The 27,823-nt window shown below is 40.1% G+C and overlaps 3 protein-coding genes across 3 annotated transcripts; all 3 read left to right on the plus strand.

Annotated features, from left to right (window-relative positions):
- Positions 1-322: 322 nt before the first annotated feature.
- On the plus strand, positions 323-7,768 carry cant1a (calcium activated nucleotidase 1a). The gene is made up of 4 exons (XM_042393753.1): positions 323-486; positions 5,274-5,942; positions 6,033-6,236; positions 6,332-7,768. Exons 2-4 carry the CDS (start codon positions 5,297-5,299, stop codon positions 6,700-6,702), a joined length of 1,221 nt encoding a protein of 406 aa, XP_042249687.1. The 5' UTR covers positions 323-486; positions 5,274-5,296; the 3' UTR covers positions 6,703-7,768.
- LOC121884763 (galectin-3-binding protein A-like) lies at positions 7,453-10,755 on the plus strand. Its single transcript, XM_042393752.1, has 6 exons — positions 7,453-7,538; positions 7,843-7,949; positions 8,223-8,426; positions 8,601-8,732; positions 8,888-9,179; positions 9,425-10,755. The coding sequence occupies exons 2-6, from the start codon at positions 7,865-7,867 to the stop codon at positions 10,533-10,535; spliced, it is 1,824 nt and encodes a 607-aa protein (XP_042249686.1). The 5' UTR covers positions 7,453-7,538; positions 7,843-7,864; the 3' UTR covers positions 10,536-10,755.
- Positions 10,756-18,410: 7,655 nt separating this feature from the next.
- On the plus strand, positions 18,411-27,383 carry timp2b (TIMP metallopeptidase inhibitor 2b). Its single transcript, XM_042394109.1, has 5 exons — positions 18,411-18,808; positions 25,202-25,302; positions 25,389-25,497; positions 25,629-25,753; positions 25,892-27,383. The coding sequence occupies exons 1-5, from the start codon at positions 18,688-18,690 to the stop codon at positions 26,087-26,089; spliced, it is 654 nt and encodes a 217-aa protein (XP_042250043.1). The 5' UTR covers positions 18,411-18,687; the 3' UTR covers positions 26,090-27,383.
- The last annotated feature ends 440 nt before the right edge of the window (positions 27,384-27,823 follow it).

Below are 27,823 nucleotides of genomic sequence, written 5' to 3' on the forward strand. Positions count from 1 at the left end.
TGACATTTTGACAAATACAAATGCAGTGTGTGTTAAATTTGCGTTGTGATTGTTAAACCTTTAACACAGTTTCCTCTTTTTGCCTCTTATATAGCCGCAGTATAACATTAAGTAAATAAGATACGTTATATTTTCACCTAGAAATATCTGTTAAAATTGAATTAATGCTGGACTAATATTTCTTCTGTATTGTAATGGGCTGAGTAAGCTTGGTTAAAGGAAGGCAGATTCAGACCACGCAGTGTGCCGTGTTGCCACGTACTACTCATATTTCCGAGGGCACGTGAAGGCAGCGTTTGACAAACTCTCTCGCATCCACTCTGCGCGATCTGTCGTCATCAGCAGATACAGGAAGTAATGATCGGCTGTCTGGTAAACGGAGAACGGTGGAAAAAGAAGCCGAGGAAGGATTCAGGAAGCGATACAATAATGACATCTGACTTACAAACCTTCAGCAAACTGTGAGCTGAAGATCTGACATTTGCGGTGAGTGCGAAGACAACAGAGGGACAGCAGGGTCCGGGAATAAGTCGGGTAGCTAGTTTCTGAACGCGCATTTGTGATGGCATCTTGGTTAACCTCTGCGCTGCTGGCAAGACAGGGACATGAACTAACACACACACACTCACACACACACACACACACACACACACACACACACACACATATACACAGATACACAGATGCAGATTGTGTGTGTGTGTGTGTGTGTGTGTGATCTAAAATCATCGCGATTAATAATATAAACAATGCAAATATTAAGTTTTCCAACAGTGTGATCTGCTTAACCATTCACTTCAGTTAAAGGCCTGGAAACAGCAACGTGTGGATGCTCTCTCCCAATCATGCCCTGCAGCAGCACTTGCCTCAGAGGGCTCCAATGTAAAGACCACAGCAATTGGTTCTCAAAGGTCTGCATTTAAATAAGAAACACCTGAACATCGATATTGTGCATCCATGTATAATTCAGGCTTTTCTCATTGGACAAACCCACTTAAAATCAGCTCTTTGCACATCTGTTAGGGGGTTCCTTGACATGCTGAAGTTTAAGAATCTGCCTTACAGCACCAAGTGAGCTATTTATGGGCCTTACACATATCTGGCTCCTTGATCTGTTTCCTTTGAAGCGTACTCCCCCCACCCCCCAGGGTGTCACCCTTTATGGTGTCACCGAAGGGCTCAGCAGATAATCTTCTCACAATTTTCACATGAGGGACCCACAGACTTGCATGCAACAAGATTTGTCTGGTTGGTCTCTAAATGGATAGGACTTCATGCAGAATTGTGTAGCAGTCGCCATGGTGTTGAACATGATGTCATCAAAGTTATTGAGCAATATGACTGAGAAGATGAGACGTGGCATGTTAACTAATTCATAATTCATTAGCTTTAAAACTTTGTTGATTAATCGTTTTGGTGATCGACAGGAAGTCAATTGGCAACAGTTTGGCTCATCAAAAACTAAGTGCTAAAAGTTGTGAGGATTTGCTGCTTTTCTTTGTCTCGTGTGATAGTAAAGTGAATCTCTTTGGGGTTTTGTGCCGACAGACAAATGATGATATCACCTTGGACTTTAGGAACTTGTGATGGGTATTTTCACTTTTTTCTGACATCTCATAGACCATACTAGCAATTGTTTAATCAATCAAATTAAGTGAATTAGTGAATTTAGCTTTGCGCAGGGCTAAAATGGGATAAAATGTTCTGTCAAGAGTATGTATAATTGTAGTTGCTATGTTGATCCTGCTCATTGACATGCATGGACTACAGTGCAACCAGAAATATTAAACTGATTGCTACCTCGGTACAAACTGCATTGTAATATCTCTGATGGTTGGCAGATTTCGAATGTCTCATGTTATATATCATCATATCACCTTTTTATATTACATCCTCTCATTGTGTGAACTTGTCAAATTAAACTCTTTCAATCAGAACCACTCTGAGAGGCTCAGGCATTGTTTACTGATTCATAATTCATGCGAATAGTTTCTGCACTTTTCATCTTCTTGGACTCAAGCCCAGACAGACTGACAGTTAAATCATTTATTAACAAATGGTACGTTGGGGTCCCTATAGCTTCCCTGTTGAGTGTGTAACTGCTCTGCTGTTGTAATCAGGCTTATCTCTGGCCTCAGACTAATTGCATCACAGCAGCACTTCTGCTGTGGATCTAAGTTATTGTTGTCACTATAGGTTTGTTTTTAACTTCTATTCAGCTTGCCAGATTTGTAGATTTTCACATTCACATAGATAGTGTAATTGTGCAGGTAATAAATGTTTTCCTAACCTCTGGTACCTGGCCATTCAAAGGTTACTATGTAACTGTTTTGGCCTCCTGCAAGGGTTTGCCCCTTTGGACTGGATCATAATCCTCCAAGTGTAGTCAAAGTTCACCACCATTGTAACAACCCTTAGTCATGGTTGCAAGCGAGCAGAAATAAAGTTTAGAGCTCAGGACAAAGTGTTGAGGTCTGCTGTAGGACAGCGAGGTAAATTTGATGACGCAAGTTCAGCGCTCTGGCAGGAGGAGACGGAGGGGTAAGATGTTCAACTCCTGTGTTTCAGTGAAGGTGATCTGGACAAAATCAAAATCTGTTGCATAAAAAAACAGTGTTTTAAGTTAATTAGCGTCAGCCACTTGTTGGTGTGTTTCAGAGAGCAAACAGTAGTTTTCTTGCCTCAGAGTGCAGCCCTGATGTTGCTGCCATAATGGACTGCTGTTTGGCTCAGGGCCCTCTTATGAAAGAGTCTTTCAGCTCCTGCTCTCCTTTTCAGAGAAATGCAGCCATGTTTAGGCTCCTGAGGCTGAGTTTAGAGGTCCCTGGAATTTGGTTTATAGTAGATTACACAAAATTTCTACTCCAGTGAGCCTGGTGGTGTCCCTCCAAGCGTAGAGAACAACAGACGGCTCACAACACATTTGCTTTGCAGTGCTTCAAGGTTTTGTTGATTTCCTTGATTTAACTCAGAGGTCACATGAGTTTGTAGGGCTGCAAGCATCAGTAAACTGTCTTACTAGTTTTGCTGTGTTTGGAATATGTTGTCATTGTGAGACTTTTTCTGCTTGTGGCATCACATTTTCTGTATTATGTGCTTGTGAAGTGTGTTTGTTGTTCACCTCTTCATTTGCTAAACTTAAGTATCTACTTCTTAGCTTGCCTTTTGTCAGTTATATAAAGTTAAATATAAATTTAACTGAATAGATTAGATGAGAGAGCAACAGAGGATTATTTTCATTATCCATTAATCTGCTGATTATTTTCTTGATTGATATCTAAATCATTTGGTCTATTAAGCATTGGAAATATTGAAAAATGTGCATCGCAATTTCCTAGAGCCCAGAGTAACATCTTCAGATGTCTTATTTTGTCTGACTCACAGTCCAAAACTCAAATATATTCAATTTACTGTAATGTAAACCAGCAACTTTGTACATTTAAGAAGCTGGAAACATCAAATGTTTGACATTCTTGTTTTAAAATGCTTCAAAATTGTCATTAATTTAATTTTGTCTCAGCTCTTGACTAAACAGGCCATCAAGTGAAAAAGTGTTATATATGACATTAATCTGTTGATTTTAAAATATATATATATATTTTAAATGAGCTAATTGTTTAGTTTAAAAAATGTTAAAAATGGTGAAAAATGCCCATCACAAGTGCCCAGAGTACAAGATGAGGTCTTCAAATATCTTGTTATGTTTGAACAACAGTCCAAACCCAAAGATATTTAATTAAAACAGACAAAAGAAGCAAATCTTCATATTGGAGAAGCTCGAACTAGTGAGTGTATGTTATTTTTGCTTAATTGATTAACAGAATTGTTGGTTATTAATTTTCTGCCCACGGACTAATCGATTAATTGAAAAATTGTTTCAGCACTAGCATCAGCAGCTAATCAGGGGTGTGATTTGTGACTGTCAGCTGGCTGGTTTTGTATTTCAGATTTACCTGTTCACAGCAGCCGTCCCTTTATTGTCACTGAATGGGCCCCTCCCAGTCTCCACGTTGACAAGGCACACTTGTGGCCACCTGATATTCATTCAATCTGGTAGAGTCGGACTACTTCCTGCTTCTTGTCACATAATGCTTAACTGGGCATACACTCACAGTGTCTCATGTGAGCTCTTTGCCACATTTAAAATAATATTTCAACTATAGGCTGGAATGAAGGACCTGCCTGCATCCGGGACCAAATATTTGATTTAGAGGCCAAGAGATTCGACTTATGGACAGTATGTGAGTAGGTTATAGTTGAGATGTATTGCGTAAATGTCATTAGTAATGTCATGTTCTAGGTTGGGTTGTAGGCCTTTGTCTTTAGATAACTTGTATTGTTCCAAGATTTGTTTGCAAATTAAATTAAATATATCATTATGGTAAATAATTTTCTTACAGATAGGCCCAGGTATCTGCCTAATTATGTGTCTTACTCAGGTGTTATTTTAAGTGGATCCTTCTAATGCACAGGTTTTAGGATTTAGGAACATTTAGACCAAGCCCTTCAGTCTACTTTTGGTATTTGCTCACAGGAAAAGCAGGTGTAACAACTCTTTTCTTCCAACTGAAACGGTATCTTTCCACTCCAGCCTTTCCCTACACCTCAACTTTACATGGAATATTCTGCTAAAACATGATCATATATTACCTGAATGGTTACCCGCATTCGAGGAACAGTAATCATACTAAAACAGTTCAATATTGATTCTTAAAGAGGATTTTCAAGGAACCTTATGAATCTTATGACAATATAGCCTAAGTCTTTTACTGTTGAAATTTGAGGCCAAAATGTACTAGAACTTCAACAAACGATTATTTTTTATTATCGATTAATCCGCTGATTATTTTCACGATTAATTGATTAATCATTTGGCCAATAAAACATCAGGAAATGGCGAAAAACACCTGTCCAAACAGTCCAAAACCCTGAAATATTAAATTTACAGTAATGTAAGACCAAGAAAAGCAACAAATTCTCAAATTTGAGAGCCTTGAAGCAAGCATTTGCTTGAAAAATGACTAAAAGATTATTCGATTATCAAAATAGTTGCTTAATTGTTGATCAACTAAGTATTGCAGCTCCGTATTGTACCTGCCTTCAGTGTTATGGTGGGACCTTGATTATTGGCTATTATAGACTACTAAAAACTGAAATTTATCAACTAGTCACTCAATCAATTATAGAATGAAAGAGGGCAGCACAAAACATGAGCCATCCTTTTTTGATCTATGTATAGACATGACTTACAGTCTCTCTCGATTTTTCTCTAGGTCACTCCAGTCCTCCGTCCTCCATGCCTGCTCCCCCAGGCTTCACTCGACTGGAGCAGAATGAGCCTATGAACACTCTACGTATCTCTGTCGGAGGCCTCCCCATGTTGGCTTCCATGGCCAACACCACTGACCCTCGTTTCCGCCTGAAGCGGAAGCCCATTGTGGTGGTGGCCGTCTCACTGGCCTTTCTTCTGCTGCTCTTCATGCACTGGGGCTCAGGCTTCCGATCCCGCTCCTATGGCTCACAGAGCTGGAAAGCCAGCCGAGGTGACACCCAGCAGTCTGATTCCCATTACAATGACACTTACCCCCTCAGTCCACCGGAGCGCACGCAGCAGGGCACCCGCTACCGCATTGGGGTCATTGCCGACCTGGACACAAGCTCTCGTAGTGACAAGAAGCTGACATGGTTCAGCTACATGCGGCGTGGGTACCTGTTGGTGTCCCAGAGTGGTGACAAGGTAGCGGTTGAATGGGATGTGGACAGGGTGGTGCTGGAAAGCCATCTAGCGGAGAAGGGCAGGGGTATGGAGCTGTCTGAGCTTTTGGTGTTCAACGGGAAGCTTTACAGCGTCGATGACAGGACGGGCATCATCTACCACATTGACGGTGACAAGGCTGTGCCCTGGGTCATCTTACCTGACGGTGATGGCAGTGTTGCCAAAGGTTGGTGTTACCCTAGTCTCATATATGCCATAATTCACAGGTTCCTGAGCACCAGATTGAAACAGTGCTTTCTAAAATTTCTCCTGACAGGGTTCAAAGCAGAGTGGCTTGCAGTGAAGGATGAGCACCTGTATGTTGGTGGACTGGGGAAGGAGTGGACCACCACTGAAGGCGAGTTTGTCAACAACAACCCAGAGTGGGTGAAAGTAGTAGGCTTCAGAGGGGATGTGCACCATGAGAACTGGGTTCCAAAGTACAAATCACTGAAGTCTGCTGCAGGAATAGAGCCTCCAGGTGAGGATGTAAATCTGGTCTCACTAACGACTGCTGTTGGTACCATTTTTTTCTCTTTGCTTTACTCTTCGCCATATTCCTTTGGATTTCCGCAGGTTATCTCATTCATGAGTCAGCAGCGTGGAGCGACACACTGCAGCGCTGGTTTTTCCTCCCTCGCCGCGCCAGCAAGGAGCGTTATGAGGAGACGGCAGACGAGCGGCGTGGCACGAACCTCGTTCTCAGCTGCTCACCAGATTTCAAAGACATCACCGTGAGTCAAGTGGGTTCGCTCAACCCCACTCACGGTTTCTCCTCCTTCAAGTTTGTCCCCAACACGGACGACCAGATCATTCTGGCACTCAAGTCAGAAGAAGATGCGGGAAAGATTGCCACATACATCATGGCGTTTACACTTGATGGACGCATCCTTCTACCTGAAACCAAGATTGGTGATGTGAAATATGAGGGCTTGGAGTTCATTTAGAGGGCTTGTTCTTGAGGCCACTGCACTGTGGTTCTATTTTGTTTACAATCCACTCACTGTTGAAGTTACTCTACTTGCTGCTTCCTTATTGAGTTTATGAAAGACATAACTCCAGCCCTCAAAGGATCATCTTCACTACAAAGAGAAGAACTATGGTCTGAGACTGTAAAATATGGTCCTGTTTTGGGTGTTGAGAAAGTGCCAGTCAAACAATGCCAGCATGTCTTGAGATGGATCTTCTTCTTCTCAGACCAAGTGTGGCCCTCAACAGTACTGTAGCCTTTCTTATAATGAATGTACAAAAGATAGATTTATAAGACTGTGATTTCCATGCACATACTATACACTCTCAACAGGTCAAAGGTTTGTTTTTATCCTCTGCTCCATAGTAAAGCAACATCACTCTGTACAAGCCAAACCTGCAATTTTCAGTAGGATAACTAAAAGTTTGTTTTTATTCTTCATAAAACATTATTTGAAGGACATTTTGGTGAAAATTGAATTTTACTGTATGTAATTTTTTTAGGGGGCCGTCTGAGTAAAATTTTGATCACTATTTGCTGAGTCTTGTCATGTAGCTCATATGTGCATGTCTCTACAAAACCAGTTAAACATAATATTGACATTGTCCTCAAACAAGTTTCGAGCGGACCAAAAACAGTTGCGCAACGACCAGGTTTTCTGCTTTATTGTGAAAAGAAACTCAGGGAAAGCAGCAGGAATACAGAAGTGAACCCCACTGTGTTTAGCATAAAAGCAGTGAGATTCGTGTTGCAGACTTCAAAAGGGAGAGGCACATTTGAGGACAACAGGACTTAATAGCCAGAGGGAGGAAGGTAATGTGGCTTCATTACAGTATATGTAAATTTTGCTTTTTAACTTTGACCTTCAATTTTTAATGCACAGATTCAGCAAAGTCAGTTTCAAGTTTAGAGGATTGCATCAGTTAAAAAAAACTGCAATCCATCTTGATGAAAACAATAATGTAAAGGCAAAAGCTATGGTGGTTTTGTATTCACTCTTAAAATCAATAAATGGACTGATTTTTATTCAAAAAGCAAAAGTACACTTTGTTTCTTTGTTACTCTTGATTAAGATCAAATATCTCTCTCGTCTGCTTTTTGTCATTATCTGTGTCAGAGTCCTAAACTGGTGGTTGGAAATGCTGATACATCGAAACATACACACTCTGTGGCTTCTGCTACTTCTTCATGTCTCTGGAAGTGCACTCAAATTTAACCTGTTCAGTAAGTCAACAAAAGTACATCTTATTTATGTGACAACTAATAAAATGTTAATGACGTTGCCACGAAAGTAATTCATGGGGAGGAAAACAGTCTCAATTATTATTATTATTATTATTATTAACGTATAACTGTATACTGTGCAGTGTCTGTATTATATGCTTTTGCAAATATGATTTGACCCTGCTCATTCAACACAGAATGTAGATTACCTGGACGTCTGGATGACCTCTGTACTATCATAGTCTAATATCCTACACCTGTGATCACATACAGAGAGGACATCTGATGCACAGGAAGGTGATGTGAGGCTGTTTGGCTCTCAGAGCGCTTCAGAGGGCCGTGTGGAGATCTACCATGATGGGAAATGGGGAACAGTGTGTGATGATGGCTGGGACATGGCTGAGGCCCAGGTGGTGTGTCGTCAGCTCCACTTCCCTGGAGCCAAATCTGTTGTCGTAGGGAAGGAGTACGGACAAGGTGCCTGCTACTTCCATTTATCCCCCACCAGAGGGCAGTGAAACATTTGTAATGACTGAAGAGTTGTGATTTGAGGTTTAACATACTAATGCCACAAATTCAGACCTCTGAATGGGCTCTGTTTAATGTGTTTTTGCCACAAAAATTAACACACCCTTTAATTTTACATCATAGCATCTGGACCTATTTGGCTGGATGATATCACATGTAAAGGCACAGAGAACCATCTGATTACTTGTGATTTCAAAGGCTGGGGAGTGACTGACTGCACCCACAAAGAGGATGTTGGAGTTATTTGTGACTCAGGTAGGTATTTAAACTCTTACAAGACAAACAGAGCCTTTATACAGAACACATAACTCCATCTGATTCAGTAGAAATAAAGTTGATGATCACTGCTTACCACCCTTCATGCACATTTTCTATCAAGTGCTTATCCCAATGATGATTTGTGATTCCAGGCACAAATGTGACCATCAATAATTCTACACACTCTCTGGACCACAGTATCAGTCTGTCTGGTGACCTCGGCCAAATCTTTGACAGTGGGGATGGCTGCGACTTCCAGATCACAGTCCAGAGTACCACTGGAAACAAACAGGAGGATGGAACCTCAGAGATGCTTGGGACAACGATCTGTGCACACAAAATGATTCTCTCACAATTCCCACTCTTCAATACTTCAAAGGGGATGACTAGTGTCACGGTCAACGTCGACCAGTCTTGCCAACCACATTTCACCTCCTTCATTAGGTACACATAGGATTGTAGTCCTGCCACTGTGGGAGATTGTGCAGCACCACATTATTTTATATAATTTATTGAAACAGCTATGACATGTATTGCTTCAAGATACTGAATTCAATTTGATTTTAGGTGTTTTGTGAGTATGTAAATAGAAATACTTGGTGACCACAGATAATATATTAATTACAGTTTTTGTCAGCAAAATAAATGGAAAACATCTTCTTCATATTCTACAATTTGGTTCTTGACAGGTACCTTTACACCCACAAGATAGATGTGACCTTCTCCTCTGTGCAGTGCATCCATTCAATGGCCTCAAAGTTTGGGGTGAAGCAGCTGATGGAGGACACAGGCCGGCTGTTCACCAAAATCCTCCCAGAGGACACCTCATTTCATACCCAGCTATCCCTTCACAAATATGCAGTGGAAACTGGGGACTTGGTCCTCCAGGAGAACTGTATCCAGTACCTGGCCTGGAACTACCAAAACCTGACCAGGTCCCCTGCTTGGCCACACCTCCCTGTGGAGGTCATTGGAGCTCTTTTAGCACGCTCAGACCTGGTGGTGCCAAATGAATATTTTCTGCTTCAGACTGTGGAGAGCTGGATTCTGGAGAAGGACAACTCAACCAGTTTGGAAACCCAGGCTGACCTGTTGAGCCACATTCGTTTCCCTATGATCCCTGCTGAGACACTGTATGAGTTGGAGTCCAACTCGTCACTCTACAGCACCCATAAGAATATGTATCGTGAGAACATGTTGAAAGCACTTCAGTTTAATGTTCTGCTCTTCAACAATCTTCAGACCAACCCAAATTTCAACAAAGAAGATGATGATTACCAGCCTAGGATCTACACTTCTGACCCATGGAGCACTACAGTGGAACGTCCCAAGGACACAGAACCAGTCCGTACCCATTATCCATCTTCATACAACCGTAGGAGGCAGCATGGCTATGGTTATGGCTATGACTATGGTTATATTTATCCCACCGCCAGTCCATATAGTCAAGCCGCAACCAAGTCATTCAGCACACCTGTCCACAACAGCATGATCTTTAAGGACAAAAAGATTCGGTGGGAGGCAAATGTCTTCAAGAACAAACGTGAGTGTTCAAACAAAGGTCTGACATGCGAGTCATTCCCTGTGGCAAGGCTGGCTCCCCAAAACCACCTTTCCCAGAACAACATCCTCTTTCGTAACCGGCTCCTGATGATGTGCCAAGGCAAGTACATCTGTCAGGTTCAGGACTTCAAAGTCAACCTGGCTCATATCGCTGTGAACAGTACCCAGGTTCTGGCCTATCCTTGTCCTGATGACCAGTACACCTACCGCTTTGTTGTGAGACCAGCGTATGTTTGATCCAGCAGCATTGCCAGGCTGAATATTTCTCATACCTGATCAATTTGACAGCTTATTATTCAATATATTGCAATCAAATACTTACAATATGATCTTTGTGAATGATTTTTTTCTCTGTTGATTAGCTACAAATATATAACCTGACTGTGCTTTAATTTGTGTCAAGTATCCTTTCCTAAACCTTTTTTTTCATTCAATTATAAATCAATGGATATCAAGATCCTTTTCTGTGTGTGTCGTCACTTTCATGTTAAAAGACCTAATTTCTCCCTCACAAGAGCAACAGGAAATATAAATCTTAATCTGGAGTTTATCCAGATATGAGACACATTAAATGACAAGTATAAACGGGCCCAAGATATAATCATCAGACATTCATAGCTTCACTTTCTTGGACATTGTGAACCTTTCAGTTCTAGGAGAGCCAAATTAACACTATAATATATGAGTGTGCTCACTCAAGATGTTTTAGCCCAGTACTGTCCAAAATTTTAACTGCACTGACTCTAACATGAACCCTGCTGCTTAAAATAACTGCCATCATGATCTCAGCCATTTTGCTGTGGTCCAGCTCACTGAAGGGTTCATATGCACACATCATTAGGCCTACTATGACTTGTGAAATGAACTAGTATTATGCATTTACATGGGAGAAGCTAAAATTAACTCTGCTAAATGCCATTACTAGCTTAAAGGAATGGCATTACAGTTTGGGAAATATGCTTATATTTCTGCCAGAGAGTTATTTGATAAGATCAATATGATTATCATGTTTGTCGGGTGAATATGAAGCTACAGCACAGCCAGCAGTCATAGCTAGTTTAGCACAAATAATGGAAATGGGGAAACAGCTAGCTTGGCTCTGTCAAACTGGTAACAAAACTGCTAACAGCATCTTTAAAGCTTACTAATTAACACGCTATATCTCATTGGTTTAATCCGTAAAGAAAACGAAGAGTAAAAACATCAATTCATCGTTTTACAAGGGGTCATGCTGGACTATGTCATGGCTGCAGTGTCCATTGGCAGCTGGTCCCAGCCAAAAAATAGGCATACATAACCACCTGCAAAACACTGAATATGATGTTTTTACACTTTGTGTTTTGTAGGGATAAAACAAACTGTATAATGTGTGAATTAGTGAGCTTTGGAGGTGCTGCTAGGCAGATTTTGTGGCCTTTGAACAAAGCCAGGCTAGCTGTGACCCCCCTTTTTCCAATCTTTGTGTTAAGCTAAGCTAAGCTAAGCTAAGCAGGTGCTGGCTATAGCCTTATATTTAATGGGCAGATATGAGAGTGGTATTGATCTTCTCAACCAACTCTCTGCCAGAAAGCAAATAAGCACATTTCTCAAAATGTTGAACCATTCCTTTAATTAACAAGACATCTGCCCCAACATTGAGCGATTATGTTTCACTGCTGCAGTTTTAGGTCTAGCTAAAATAATTCAAATTTCCTCAGTCACCTGTCCAACAGAATGAAAACAACAAACTTCAAACATGCCAGCTCGTCCAACATTCACTGACTAGATAATGATTGTGAAAGGAGAAGTTGTATTTACAGGGGATTGAGGATGATTTCCTCTTTTTTTCAGTTTCCTCTTTGTGAATCATGGAATCTTCCCAAACTATTGTTTTTCACAACATATGCACACCAGAATGTCTTCCAAGTATTTGTGCATATCTACTTCCCAAAACCGTCACATTAACAACATGCAGGCCTACATGCCTGGGCAGGTGGGTTCAGTTTCTGAGAAATGCGTCTGTCTGTAGCTGCACCAAATCATGACAGAGCCTATTAAAAAATGACTGAGTAATTGTTAAGATTGCGTGATCACTGATAACATGGAAAGATCACTCCTCATCACTCATAGTTCAGCATTGTAGAAACTCACAGCACTGGTTTCGTTGGACATAGTACGGAGTGCCATACTTTATGCTTTATGAGTCATTCACAAATAATCTTGTGCCATTGCTGCGTGCTCTATGTAAGGTAATGAATACACGTAATTTTAACGTCATGGGAAGATGCCGAGGGAAAGTTTTGATATTTCGTCAAAGGGTAGACTTGTTTTGCTCTGAGTAATATCTGGCTGCATTTTCATTGTTGTGTCATGTTACCAACCAAATAATTGCTCACATGTGTCATGACATGGGTTGTTTGTTTGGTTTGTCCCAGAATTTTGAAATTCCATTCAATGGTCTTTATAAACGATGATTTAAGTAATCTTAACTCCAATGCCCTCCTGAAATATCTAAATTTCCCCTTATTGTAGATAAAACTAAGTGTGTTTTGATGAAGACACACAACAAAAAATGATGCTATTAGCAACCATTAAAAGAAAGAAGTGTGGCTTATAGTCACACAAATGTCAGAGCAAATCCAACAGTAAACACAAAAGGAGAGGGAGATGTACTAAGTGTATACCTTTGTGTATTTATTTACATTTATCAGGTGGACATTAATACTGTTTTGAGTTGAGTTGAGACGATAATGTGTCTCAATGTGTATTGTCACTACAGTTTGTTTCATTGCCCCTAAGAATATATATATATATATATATATATATATATATATATATATATATATATATATATATACAGGTTTCCTGTAAATTTCATTTGCTTTGTGTGTGCATTGTTTTAAACTCGGTGTGGTGGTGGTGATGCTGGACGATTAGTTATGTACCTCTCTCCCCGTCTCTCAATTTTGTGTCTCACCAATTATAGGGAGTATGAATTGTTTATATCATTTAGTTAGTTACATTATTTCTTGTTTCTGTCACATATCTGGTGGTGCGATATGCTTTGAATGAGAGCGAGAGTGCAGTATTCAATGAAAGCCTGTTCGTAAAGGACTGCCTATGGCCTGTTCCCTGAAATCAACTCAAGTACATGAGGAAGCTCATGATGTCATTACATAGACCTCCTCTCAACACCCCAACTCTGACTCACTTCCACTACAACATGAGTTATTTTACAAGTGCGGGTTTGTTTCGTTTTCTTAGGTGAAAGTTCAATTTAATGCATGTCTTATGTGACTATTGCCCTGAAATCAACTCAAGTATGTGTATCTGTGTATATGTATCTGTAAACAGTAACTCATTGTCATCATGACGTCATTACATAGACTTCCTCTCAACACCCCCAACTCTGACTCACTTCCAACGCCCCTGAGTAAAACGAAACACTGAACAATACTTTTTTAGGCCACCGAAATGTTGAAATGAACTTTCATTAACTGAAAATATAATGAAATAGCGACAGCTATGGCTATACCTAGTCTGTGGGGTTGAAAAGGTTAAACACGTGTTCTACGTGCTTTGCACTTCATATACAGCTACAGAGGAAATAACTATGACATAAGTTATTTTACAAGTGCGGGTTTGTTTCATTTTCTTAGGTGAAAGTTCAAGTGAATGCATGTCTTACATGACAGTTGCCCTGAAATCAACTCAAGTACGTGAGGAAGCTCTGTAAACAGTAACTCATTGTCGTCATGACGTCATTACATAGACTTCCTCTCAACACCCCCAACTCTGACTGACTTCCAACGTCCCTGAGTACAACGAAACGCTGTACAACACTTTTTGTGCCACCAAAATGTTAAAATTAACTTTCGTGAACTGAAAATACAATGAAATAGCGACGGCTACGGCTATACTCTATGAATCTGGGGTTACGCCATGATTACCTTACCTAACCAATGTTGTTGCCGTGGTAGAGACTTATCAATCACAACATCCTACGTCATAATGTATACAAGGCTTTATTGTCTATTTTACTCTACATAGGACCATATTTTGCAAAATGAACATCTGTATTGAAGAAGACTTTAAACTAGCGAATGAGACCATAAACTCGTTAGGAAAGTGTTTACTGTGGTAATAAATCAAAAAAGAAGTAGAGTCATTTTCTCATAGACTTCCATACAATCGGACTTCATTTTAGAACCAGAGGAGTCACCCCCTGCTGACCATTAGAGAGAATACAGGTTTAAGTCACTTTCGCATTGGTTTCACTTTTCAAAACTACCTGCTTGGCTGCCTCGCAAGGTAAGACGGTGATAGACAGATGGTTCATCCAATCACCTGCCAAGTATTTTTGAAAGTGACTGCCCTTTTCCAAACAGTTGCCAAGGATGACCTCTCAGATTGTTCTGTGTAACAAACCATCTGGCGAAGTAGGTTAGCTTTAACTACAATTGATGATTCATTTTTTTATGGAATGATCAGCTACATAACAAGCTTTTTCACAATAGACACTTTGAAGAGTCTGTGGGGTTGAAAAGGTTAAACACGTGTTCTACGTGCTTTGCACTTCATATACAGCTACAGAGGAAATAACTATGACATAAGTTATTTTACAAGTGCGGGTTTGTTTCATTTTCTTAGGTGAAAGTTCAAGTGAATGCATGTCTTACGTGACAATTGCCCTGAAATCAACTCAAGTACGTGAGGAAGCTCTGTAAACAGTAACTCATTGTCGTCATGACGTCATTACATAGACTTCCTCTCAACACCCCCAACTCTGACTGACTTCCAACGTCCCTGAGTACAACGAAACACTGTACAATTTAAACTAGCGAATGAGACCATAAACTCGTTAGGAAAGTGTTTACTGTGGTAATAAGTCAAGGGATCAGTAGAATCATTTTCTCATAGACTTCCATACAATCGGACTTCGTTTTAGAACCAGTAGAGTCACCCCCTGTTGACCATTAGAGAGAATGCAGGTTTAAGTGACTTTCGCATTGGCTTCACTTTTCAAAACTACCCACTTGGCTGCCTTGCAGGGTAAGACGGTGATAGACAGATGGTTCATCCAATCACCTGCCAAGTATTTTTTGAAAGTGACTGCCCATTTCCAAGCAGTTGCCAAGGATGACTTCTCAGATTGTTCTGTGTAGTGAATGATCAGCTGCATAACAAGCTTTTTTCACAATAGACACTTCTGTGGGGTTGAAAAGGTTAAATACTTGTTCTACGTGCTTTGTACTTCTTATCACATGCTGCCTCAGACATCCTGGTCATGGTCTGATAGCATGGTAATACTACAGAGGAAATGACTACAACAGAAGTTATTTTACAATTGCAGGTTTGTTTCATTATTTTAAGTGAAAGTTCCAGTTAATGCATATCTTACATGATAATTCCCCTGAAATCACCTCAAGTACATGAGAAGGCTCGGCAGACAACAATTCATTGTTTCATTGTGACTGTTATATTGTGGACAGTGCAGACCATTACACCCCCGAGCCGAGGGTGGAATTTTACTCTTATTTTTTTTTTCTTTCTGGCAGATGCTTTCCTCCTTCTTGCTTTCCCTGAAGTGAATTTGCTAACTGTGATTCACTGTCTCACACTGTCACCAATAAAATGTGCATTGCCGTACTGATGAATGGAAAATCATGGGAATTACCCTAAGGCTGCGGCTGGGTCACATCAAAACAAAGATGGTTAAGAGGTGGGGGGAGGACATGCTGCAGGGGATGGATAGTGGAAAAGCTACACGGTGGGCAACAGAGAAGAGGGGGAGTCAGAGGATGTGGGTCACTGCCACAGCACCCACCAGTTCCCGCAATGAGACCCTCTTTTTCTGTCTTGCCGGGCACTTCCTTTTAGGAGTATTCCTGGCCTTGCAAGTCTGTAATTTAGGGAATGGAGGTTCAGGCCATTCCTAAGCCCCTTTTGGCGTTTGTAGTGGGTAATGTACACAGGGGGCTGCTTACATTGCACTTCTTTGACAAATCCACCCTCTTTCAACAAATTTAAACCAAATGTTGATACAATAATCCAGATCTTAACTGGCGAGTGAAACCCAGTTCTAAAGGGAGAGTTGCAGTGTGGGAAATAGCTCAGAATGGTCATGCTGTGAGGTCATTTGAAAAATGCCCAGAAGCTGGGGACACGGCTGACACATCTGAGCATAGCCCACCACATCAGTCAGCATCCCAGTGCAAAGGAAGCCGGCTGTTTGGACAGGGGGAGGCGGGCTTTGCCCAGAAGAAGGCGTCTGCTGTTCCTCTGATGCCAAACTGTGGAAAGAGACGGAAGCAAATTTCTCTTCATTTGGTCTTGGACGTGTCACTTCCTTTCATGTGTCTTCATTTCTATCCCACACCCAACATCTGTGTTACCATCGCTGTTACGTCTTTCATGTCTGGTAACTTCCACTTTACATACGAGTCATACTTGCTTGCAAAATTTCTGACAATTTCGGAATTTTCCTTATCTAACAGATGTATTCTTACTCTGAGGCTGAAGGCAAAGATAAAGATGAATGACTTTCCTTTAACAAAAACACACAGGGGACGTTCGTCATTATATGACATTAAGTTGGCTGTCCCATTTTCCTCTCTGCTCTTACTCTCTCTCCCTGCCTGTTTTTACACAGACATCAAGTAACAGAGACCTGTGGAAAAGCAACCAGGCAAAAATGCTAAACTATGGAAAAGAGTGGAAATATTTGCCAGAGTGGCCAGAAGACAGACAGTTGGTGGCCAAATATGATGTCAGGGAGCAAGGCAGCCACAGCAGATACAGTCCTCGCCCTCTCTCTCTCTTTCTCCCTCTCCCTCTTTATTATTCATCATGAGCTCTAATCATCACACACAGCATGCCCTCACTGTGATCTCTCCATTTTAAGCCAGAATCAACATGGGAGGCCACAAACCCCAAACTCTTGAGATCCTCCGTTTCCTGAGTTGGTGTTGCAGCAGTGAACTTTCCAGCAAAAGAGCCATCCATTTTTGTGCATGAGTAAGGGGTGAGAAACAACTGAAGAATCTGACTATAGCATAATGTTTCTTTTACACAAGGTCGGAGGGTTTGGGTAGCTTACGCTGGGGGAATCGCCGCCAGATTGAATCTATTAAGTTTAAGGGGATGATGTCACTTCTCTCCACTCTGACACTCCTCCTCCATTCTTTCTCAGTATTTTCATCTGTTACAAACAGTGTTTTAATAGTCCCTAAAACTGTCTTTGCATGGATAAACATTCTCACAGAATTAAAGCCATGAATAACTGTGCAGCGTGAGTTGAGGATTACCCAACAAGATACACGTCATGAATTATCAGTACTATGAATGTTTAACCTTGAACAACACAATGCTTTAAGAAAATTTAAGGGAACAAAACATATCACAACAATTTTTGTGCGTCAAAATTGTACAAACTGTAACACAGTGATACCACAGGTGATGAAACTATACATATTGCAAGGTTACTGCTACTATTACCACAGACAGAAGGGTCAGAGGATGGAGATCAAATGGAGGTCATATACTGTGGATTTTCATAGTTTCGAAAAAGACAATGTTTTTAGTGAACCCCTGACCTCTCCTCTAGCTCCATCATCAAGCCAAATACTACAACCGCTACCATTATCCACTTATTCTCACACAAATAAATCTAAATCTAGAGATACATTTGCAATAAAAAAACTGAGCACATTCATGCTCCCCGGAGGATTTCCATGATAGGAATAATATGGTGATTTTCCAGTTATTTTCCATTGTTTTTCCACTGATTTAATGGAGCCCAAATGTTCTCAAAAAAGAGTTAGGTTTTGATGTTAGCATTGGTAGTAGTGTTTAGGATTATGTTTAAAGGTTTAGGTTTAAATTTTGTTACTTTGGGGGATAGGGAGAAATTTTAAGGTTACAAGGTTGGGGTTAGGGTTCAACGGGTGGTTCAGGGAAGTAGGTTTCCAAATTAAATTATTGCTCAATGATGAAAAAAAGAGGAACAAATGAAAGCATGTTAAGAGTGACTCTAATTCTAGTTCCAGTCATCCACCTCTGCAATATCAAGCTTGGTGACATAAGGTGGGTTGGTGGATAAAGATTGGGAGCCTCTGACCTCCGGCTTCACTGGCTGAGATAACAGCAGGGGAGGAGTCTGCTGCCTGCCTGCAGTAATAAAACGCAGTGCTTCTGACGGTAGTGGAAAACAGATTTGGAGGAGGTGTCTTGAGTGCAGTCTTCAGTAGGAAGGAACTCCCTCTCATGCCTTGTGCATCTCACACTCTGACAAGTGGATCTTCTGAAGCTGTGGACGTTCTTGGTTCATTTCCTTTACCGGACTGCACAACTGCACAACTTTCCTGATACTTTCTCAAATCCTGTAAATTAAACAGTGAAGCTTTCAAAGATGGTGAACAGTTGTTTTGTCACTCTGGCCATCCTGTTTCTTTGGCGAGTGGAAGAAATAGCAGAAGCCTGCAGCTGCTCCCCTGCGCATCCTCAGCAGGCGTTTTGCAACTCAGACGTCGGTAAGTTGATTCGCTGACTAAGATAAATGAACATCGCATTATATATTTAAATATACAATGTCGAGGAACAACTTATTGATTTTTTGACAAAGAAACTGCAAATGCCGAGAAGAGAAACTTTGCAAACGAGCCCTACTCTTATGTTTACAATTACAGGGGGCGGAGGATGGACTGGAATTTTCTGTCTCTCAGTCTTTTTTCCACCTCCCTCCTCTGTCTGTTTTTTTAATCTTCTGTTGTGATTCTCGAGTCTTGATGGTGACATCAGTGTACATCATGTACTTTATGGCATTTTTATCTCATATGGTAACTTTTGAATACCTTTTGATCTACAGTACAGTACAATAGAAGCACCAAGTGTAAAATATTTGCTTACAACAGTTTTCCTTAATCGTGAGGCATCCAATCTAATTTTTGCACCATCATTGCCTGTTACTGATCAGTCTGATTACAGTTTTCTTTGATGTCATTTAAACTCCTTTAACTATCATTTGTGGATGTTTCACAAGAAAACACTCATCCTTGTGAGTAAACTGTGAAGAAAGTACCCTTAAGGGTTAAATGACTCCATTCCTTTATTTAGCATTAATAAGCAGTATTAAGTCATTCAATGAATAGTTTATAACAAACTGTAATGTAATTTTTAGCGGATATAAGTGTTTATTAATGTATTTGCTGACAACTATCAATCTGGAGACTGGTGAATTAACAGATAATGAATGACATAATTGTTCATTGTTATAATTGTGGACAAATACTGTAGATTAATAAACACTTAGAATGTCATTATATCTCATAAAAACTACATTATAATGTATTACAAACCATTTATTAATTGTTTGTATACTGCTTATAAATGTTAAATAGGTAGATTTAAAGTAAAATGCAACCAAGCTAAGGATCATGCAAGAGGAATAATTCTTACTGTCCTCAACTCAGTGATTGAGAGGTTTATGGTGCACTTCCTTAAGGACTGCTAAATGTCAGTTCAATTGCAATTTAAGGCCTTATGGATAGTTTCCCTCCTATCTTACCTGTTACAAAACACTGCTTGTTGCTGCCTTCAACATAGGCCTTAAGCTAACGAGAGTCTTAACAGTGACCAGCTTGTCTAGCTATTTAAACTGGGGTCTTTTTTCTTGGTTGTGAGCTGGCTGAGTGTGTGGTATGTATACAGAAGCTGACTTGATTCAAAGGTTTCTCTTTACCATTGGATTCCATGGCGCTGGAGGATGAAGAAACCACATTATCCTGCTGCAGGGTTTACCGTAAAGGAAAATCAGATTTTTCGGCTGTTGCTTTAACCTTTTCATTGAGATCATTTTAAAGTTGCTGATTCAAATGCAGCCGGGTAGCTAATGAAAGGAACCTAGACAGATGGAGGGAAATTAAAAATCCACTAAGTATACCTACTATTTCTTGTTACAATAACTTTGAAGTTATCAGGAAATACTTCAGTATATCCAAGAGTTCAGTTTGGCTAGTGCAACTAGTACAAACAATGATAATAACTGTCCTGATAATAATACAAAAAGTCAAAAATGTTTTTCCAATACAGTCTTACTTTGACAACTATAAATTATGATAGACATACAAAATGTGTGACATACAGTATAGTTGTTTTTCCCTCAACATAACTACAAAATATAGCAAAGATTAAGATGTAACATTGTCTTTCTTTGACTCTTTGAATTAAACAATTTCTAACCTTTTGCATGGGGATGGTTAACATTTTTAGTGTCATTGTGTACCATTGACTGTATATAAATATGGACGTCATGACCACTCCCCAAAAAAACGTGAAGCTAAAACATCTTGATGGCCCCCCTGGTGGCTGTCTGCAGTATAGGTCATAAATCCGACCCCCTCCTTGTTAGCGGAAGGGACATGAGTCAAACCAAAAATTCAAAGTCCATGTCAATTTTTTTCCCCCCAAAGATTAACTCTATCATTTTAGGTAGTTCTTATCATGCTGATGTTTGTCCAGGCACTAAGTTTTCTGATAAGTTTGTTTTTAATTAGTTATTTGACAATATAAAAAGGGGTGTGAATCATGATTCATAGCTGCTCTCAAACCTCCATGAGGCAGCAGGCTCAACTCTACTGCACTGACTCTGGCTCCAAATGACGTCACACAAGCAAGATGGCAGCTTCCAGAAAGCAGATATTTTAGCTTCACTTTTGCATAGCGGTAGGAAGTAGAGATGCATCTTCCATATTTATATACAGTCAATGTTGTGTACACTTTCCTTGCTCCACATGAAGAGTTGCCTTTAAAATAAGCTCTAGATGCATTTTCAGGTCAGGTAGAGAGTGCAGGTTTCTGACTATCCTGCGGATTGTTTTAAACCTAACCTAAGGTGCTTAGAGTCAGCTCAGCTTCCAGAAAGATTTGTTTCATCACAGTCCCTCAGGTCAGATCCTAACATGACCCTGACCCTGTTGCCCACGCTTCAGCACCATGGATAGACCCACCTACTAACATGAATAATCACATCGGCTTATTTTGCCAAAATGTTCTTGATTCCCCCTCATCAGGAATCTTTCAGCTATACCAAACTAAAGTTGTTCAGTATTTGTGAACTTGCACGAGCAAGGCTAAGCAAAGCAAAGCTAAAATTCAGAGAGAAAACTTGTGAATTTGCGTGGTAATTGGTGTGTAAACTCAGCAGCTGCTAAATAGACGATGAATGGGTGGCTGACTATGTTGAGTGATGAAATGCAACGCTGAGTTGCCATATTCAAAGTGAAGCTCATTATCCACCATGGATTTAGCTGGATTATGTTGATCATAGTTTCTGGTCTACTATCCTCTGAACTACAGATGATTAACATTATGTGTTAAAATAAAGCAAAGTGCATTAAGTATAGTATTAGTACGTATGTATGTAGGATGAGACTGGTGTTTCCATGCTGTTACTGCATAGTAAGACATTTCCACAGTAAGACATTTCCTTTTCCTTGATTTCCTCCCTCATTTAGTGTGAGACAGTTTACTGAAGTGAAAGTATTACTTAAGTTGCAGAGACGCAGAGTCAGAGTGTCTGGAGTGTATGGAAAATTACTCAAGAAGAAGAGGGCTTGTAAATTTAGTAAGTCTCAAGTGAAATTGAGAAGAACAGTCAAAGTTTGCAGACTGTAAAAACTACACATTTGGGAGAGATCATTGCATCATTGGGCCCCTTTTGAAGATGACCTATTATACTTTATATAGTATTCTTTGTGGGAAGTCAAGATACTGTAAAGAATGGAGGTAGATTCTTTAGATTATAGTTTCCACCTCTGCCCCAAGCTGACCCTGGTTCTGTTGCCTTCATTCTAGTAAACAAATACAAACTAACAGGTTAGCTTTAGTTGTAAACATCTACTTCCATTTTATCTTGTTAAAACAGACAGAGCAGGAACAAAAAAATCTCTCCTCATAAATCGAAATCCATCCCCTGGGTCTTTGGCTGAGGCAGAGGAATGCCGGGCGGTCATATGCTGTGCTCGTTATGTATTCACTGTTTACTTCACAATTCTCAGCGATTATGTTTGTTTCATGATTCTCTGTGATTATAGAGTGCACCTATACAGCTTTTGCGAAGAAGCAGAGCAAATCATTTGAGATCTTGAAAGAAAGCCGGCTTTAACGTGACTTCCGGTATAAACACAGCGCTGCAAGCTGTGTAAACAGAGCTGACATTAAAACCAGATTTCCCTCCTTTGAGCCAGGTTGAATGTGTGCAAGCTCTCGCCACAGCTGCTGGAAAGTCCAGCATCACCAATGATAACGCTTTGCGTGGATTTGCACAGCACAACAGTTTATGGGCTCTCTAAAGCAAATATCACTTGTAATTTTATGCAGAAATGCTCACCTTTAGTGCAAAGCATAGAATACTGTATATGAACATTTGTACATCAGCATTGTCATGTTGATCGTCATATTTACGCACTGACAGGGGTTTTAGACACCAAAGAGAGCACCATCTTTCAAAGAAAACAAAGCGATAATGGTAGATTAATCCATCTATCTTGGATAGGACCAATAGAGGAGCCGTGTGAATTTATAGTTTAGCTTTTCTCATTCAAATCCAAGCACTTTGCGGCTTCTCAGAGGGGAAAATGGATGTCCAGGCCCTGCAATTACTTAACATGCATTTGCTTTCTTCTCTTTTTCTCTTTGTTTTTTAAAGCACTCCCTTCACCACAATACTACATACAAAATAATGTGTTTATTGTTTGTGTAACTAGAAAATTAGATGGTTCCTTAGTCCTCAGTTTGCTGAAACTTATGATTTCTTATAGAGTTTGGTCAGCCTGTTCCAGTAAACATCATCATGCCCTATGAGAATTTGGTATACACTGTACATCTGTGTAGAAAATTAAGCTTTATGTCCAAATTACTTGAACTATAAGACACCATATATCAACTCGAGCAATACCAGTGAGTGCTTCAGTGGAACTTCCATGGAAAAAAAACAAAATTATATAATATTGTTTATTTATTTAAATAGCTGGAACCACAACTTTAATGCAGATGTGCAGAATAACAGATGGAAAAAAATGCACATGTAACCTTAAACTGCAAGTTCTAATCTTATTTTGACTAATTGTAGCATGCTGAATGCAATTTAAAGAGCTAACCCCTATCACTCAGCACCGTTTTAACTGAAGTTGCATTTGAAGCCCAAGTAGCCTCAGCAGGAACTATTGGAAAAGCTCAAATCATATATTATTACTCCCATAAGCCACATGTTTCCGCTTTTTTTTGCATACTGTACATATTTCCACCTGCCCTACTTAACACTCGTAGGAGGAGAAATGATCTGTGTGTGATTCTGCACACTCAGGCAAAGGGGATTACCACTAATCCACTTTGTAGCCAGAAACGTTTGAGTTTCACAGCACCACAAGCACAATATGCTTCAGTGTTTGAAGGAGTTTGTGATTAAACCAAAATTATTTGGTAAAGAGAATAATTCAGTGCAGTTTGTGATTTCAAATAGTGTCTATTAGTGACCTTGGCAGTGTGGACAGCTTGTATTTCGGTATAGCTGCTACTGTATGTCAGAGCAGTTCTGCAGCCTGCATGACTCAGTATCTTTCACATTTTCCTGGCGACAAGCTAAGTCCCACCTCTCTCTTTCTTCCTCTTCTTCTCCCTGTCAACTTGTATGTTTGTGATAGTATCACAGTATTGCTTTACAGAGCTGTCTCTTTGGGTAATACTACCTCTGCAATGTGACTGCTGTTCTCTCTCTCTCTGCCTGCAGAATGCAACCATCCTCATCACTCCATCACTTTCTCCATCTGTGCTCACACTCTCCTTTTTTCCCTGTTTTCTTTTTGTTAAAGGTCGACTCTTTAGACCCTTAAAAGGAGATGTTCTCTAAGCCTCTATTGTCATTGAATTAGGGCACATATGGCTCGCAGCTTCATACCTTAGTCATATAAAAAGCAAGTGAAAAAGGCTTGATCTTATTTGGTAAGGAAGCAAGCCAGTGATGGACTGAGGCAGTCAGTAGCTGCCACCTCGAGAAAGCGAGGACTGAACTGGGACTTCAGAGAGAACATCTGGTTAACATTAGCTCTGTTGCTAGTCTCCTCCACTTTAAAGCTTGATTTTTAAATGTGATTTCGTAAACCTTTTTCAATGTAGTAGTCACATGACTATACAGTCATCAACTTGTATTATACAAGTAATCCATAGGTATTTAGCTTGACTGGCATATGATTAGTGCTATTACTGTACTTCAGCATTTGGATTCACATGAAAGAGGTAGTGTTTGTGAAACACGTGAGTCATATTTTTTTGTTGAATACTCAGTATTTGGCCTTACTAAAGCTCAAAGACTCATCCATTTGGCTCTGATAATATTTTTCCACTTGAACTGTTATTTTTTTTCCCCCATCCAAACCTCTCCGAATCTGGAAGCTGGAACTTGAGAGCGCAAGAAAGAAGGGGGAAGGCTGCATGTGAAAGAGAGAGGCTGATTTGCATGTCAGCACCTCTATCCAGACAGAGAGGCAGGCCGGCAGAGAGGCCTGGGGGCAAGGGGAGCATTCTAGTTCATTCTAGTTTTCAAAGATTGCTGACTGACTTCCTCCTGTGTCGGCCCAGGAGCCTGGGAGCAGGCAGCATACATTCCTCCCTCTGATTACAGCTGATGAAACACTCATGTGCCTCTGTCTTCCCAGCACCTGGCACATGCAAAATCCTCAGATCCAAGCCACAGCAATGTGTTGTGGCCAACCTCGGCATGCCAGACCTGGGCAGGGCTTAGATCAGATACAGGCAAACCCAGATCCAGTTTAGTTTAAACATGACAATACCGTTTGACTTAAAAAAGCTTCTCTTCAAATACATTCAAAGTAAATGCGGGTTGTTTTTTTGTTTTTTTCTCTTTACAGTTATCAGGGCAAAGGTGGTTGGAAGCCAGGAGGTTGATGTTGGCAACGACATCTACGGCAACCCCATCAAACAGATCAAGTATGACATCAAGCAGATCAAGGTATGTGGGATAAAGCTCGTTCATGCCTGTGTACATATTTAATTCCAATATGAAACTGAATGTTTTTTCTCTGTTTGAATTGTCAGATGTTCAAAGGTCCTAACCAGGAATTTGATGCTGTCTACACTGCGCCAGTTTCTGCTGTGTGTGGAGTGACTCTGGAGACTAATGGCAAGAAGGAGTATCTTATCACAGGTAAAACTGTAACCATATCACATGCCCTGTACAGATTATAAAATGTACTACTCACCTTCATTCCTTGTTACATCCCCATATTAGTTTTCGTGTTACCTCATTGCCTCTACTACACTCCCCCTCCACTCTAGGCAAACTGGCAGATGATGGGACGATGCATATCAAACTGTGTGACTTCATTGAGCCCTGGGAGGACATGAGTGCCACCCAGAAGAAGAACCTGATTCAGCGCTACGAAATGGGCTGCGAATGCAAGGTAGAACAATATTCAGTGGTTGAAGTAGAATTTACTATTTCATCATTGCCAGAAACTAGAAGAAATAAATTGATCTTGAAAGATGGATTGCCTGTTGTGAGTTCAACCCCTAATCTCGATCTCTTCTCGAATCCTCAGATCACTCACTGCGGCTCTATCCCGTGCATGATCAGCGGCCCAGCAGAGTGCCTGTGGACAGACTGGGTGACAGAGAAGACAGTCAGTGGAGAGCAGGCCAAATACTATGCTTGTATCAAGAGGAGTGATGACTCTTGTGCCTGGTACAGAGGGGCAGCCCCACCCAAAAAGGATTTCCTGGATATCGAAGACCCTTAACTCCACCACAATGCAATGGTCTGAGGATGACTGCAGTTGAAATACACTAAGATATCCATACCAAAAAATACAAATAAATCAACCATTCAAATTTTTATTTTGTTTTTTCTCATTAAGAAAGCCACAGGGTGTGTTCTCCGTGGTGAAGTTGTAAAAAAAAAATTTTTTATTTGCAGGACTCATTATGTTTTTAATCAACAGTCTTATGAAATCAGCACTTTCCTAACTTCAAAGCACTTCCTCATAAACCACTTCTTCAGCTGAAATAAAGGGAATTCTCACAATTACATATTACTGCTCATAGCATTTTTGTTCCTGATTAACCAAAGATATTGTTTAAAGTGAACTATAATTTCTAATATGAAAGACATACATACCTATAACTGAAAAGTATGGCAATTCTGTGAATCTGTGTCCTGATAAATAGCAACAGCCGGCAATCAGCTTCCTGATTTGTGACAGCAGAGCTACCACAAGGAGTGATTGCTGCCTCTTGCCTGTCCTGCTTCAGATTCTTTCTTGTGCTGAGTATGCAAAACTCCCCCCCCCCCCCCACTTATGTTTTTGAGATGAGTGGCAAACCTGTTTGGAGAGTGTTATGTTAATGATCACGTTTCAGGTGCCAGCCTGTGCACACAATCAGCGCTTTTGCTTTTGTTTGTTTTTTTTTTCTAAATAATCCTGAATAGACAAGAATGCACTTTGAACACAACTGTTACAGCAGTCATATTGTCTCTAATGAAAAATGTCTGAAAAAGAGGATTGAGTCCTCAATTTTGTATTTTTTTTATATATTACAGCTCTTCTCTTTGTAATGCTTTAGTGTAAGAACATATTTTATTTAAGGATGTTATATGATTCATCATATTCTGTTGAAAAAATTCCCACATTTTTTTTTACTTTTGTGACAAATGACACCATTGGTATTTTTTAAAGACATAATATTTTAACAGAAGTATAAGATACAGTTTATGTGCATTAAAGGTCAAACTGTAAGCCTAACTGTTAACTGTCTGACTGGCTCATCATTTTGGCCAGTGAAATAAAGAACATATTATTGTAACCCACGATCCACTTGCAGAGCCATGGAAATGAACATTAAAGTGTCAGGCAAATGTCATTTGATTTCAATATGAGAGTGTAAAAATATTCATTTGAAACTTTAGTCGGGTACCGTGATGTCTTGTGCTGGTTTCACATGAGACTTTTGAGAGAAGGTGATTTTTGCATGCATGACCAACTGAAACAATACTGTACATTTGACTATTATATTAAATGCCAAACCCTGTTCTGACCTGCGCTTTGCATTGGTTACTTTCACTTCATTGCTCAAGACTCCAGCATTTCAGCAGAGAATCAGAGTAGCTTTATTTGTTAGTGACATGCACACAATATACAAATTTTGTTTGAAAGGATAGGTTCACAATTTTTCAAATCTGTCTTAAAACAACAGTCAAGTGCCCACATGAACACTGAAAGAGGTTTTCCTCACTGTAATCATTCCTCCTGTTCATACTGGCTATTAAAAGATCCCCTTCAAATGCACTTTTAATATAAGTGATGGAGGCCAAAATCCACAGTGTGTCCACACAGTCATTGTGCAAAAATGCTTTAATCTGAAGTTTATATGAGGCTTCAGCAGTCTGAGTTAATCATATCAAATGGATATCTGCCACATTTACAGTCTTTTTAGCATTAATTTCCCTCTTTATGTTTCCGCAGTATTTCCCTGTT

The sequence above is a fragment of the Thunnus maccoyii genome, chromosome 18, assembly GCF_910596095.1.
Source record: "Thunnus maccoyii chromosome 18, fThuMac1.1, whole genome shotgun sequence".
In the NCBI taxonomy this organism is placed as follows: Eukaryota; Metazoa; Chordata; class Actinopteri; order Scombriformes; family Scombridae; genus Thunnus; species Thunnus maccoyii.

What these genes read in the sequence shown, in the direction of transcription:
- LOC121884763 (XM_042393752.1), top strand. Translation starts at nt 7,865, where the DNA reads ATGCTGATACATCGAAACATACACACTCTGTGGCTTCTGCTACTTCTT. An exon ending in ACTCAAATTTAACCTGTTCA is followed by an intron (nt 7,950 to 8,222) that starts GTAAGTCAACAA and finishes GATCACATACAG; the next exon opens with AGAGGACATCTGATGCACAG. An exon ending in AGGGAAGGAGTACGGACAAG is followed by an intron (nt 8,427 to 8,600) that starts GTGCCTGCTACT and finishes TTTACATCATAG; the next exon opens with CATCTGGACCTATTTGGCTG.
- timp2b (XM_042394109.1), top strand. Translation starts at nt 18,688, where the DNA reads ATGGTGAACAGTTGTTTTGTCACTCTGGCCATCCTGTTTCTTTGGCGA. An exon ending in GTTTTGCAACTCAGACGTCG is followed by an intron (nt 18,809 to 25,201) that starts GTAAGTTGATTC and finishes TTCTCTTTACAG; the next exon opens with TTATCAGGGCAAAGGTGGTT. An exon ending in GAAGGAGTATCTTATCACAG is followed by an intron (nt 25,498 to 25,628) that starts GTAAAACTGTAA and finishes CCTCCACTCTAG; the next exon opens with GCAAACTGGCAGATGATGGG.
- cant1a (XM_042393753.1), top strand. Translation starts at nt 5,297, where the DNA reads ATGCCTGCTCCCCCAGGCTTCACTCGACTGGAGCAGAATGAGCCTATG. An exon ending in TGATGGCAGTGTTGCCAAAG is followed by an intron (nt 5,943 to 6,032) that starts GTTGGTGTTACC and finishes TTCTCCTGACAG; the next exon opens with GGTTCAAAGCAGAGTGGCTT. An exon ending in TGCAGGAATAGAGCCTCCAG is followed by an intron (nt 6,237 to 6,331) that starts GTGAGGATGTAA and finishes GGATTTCCGCAG; the next exon opens with GTTATCTCATTCATGAGTCA.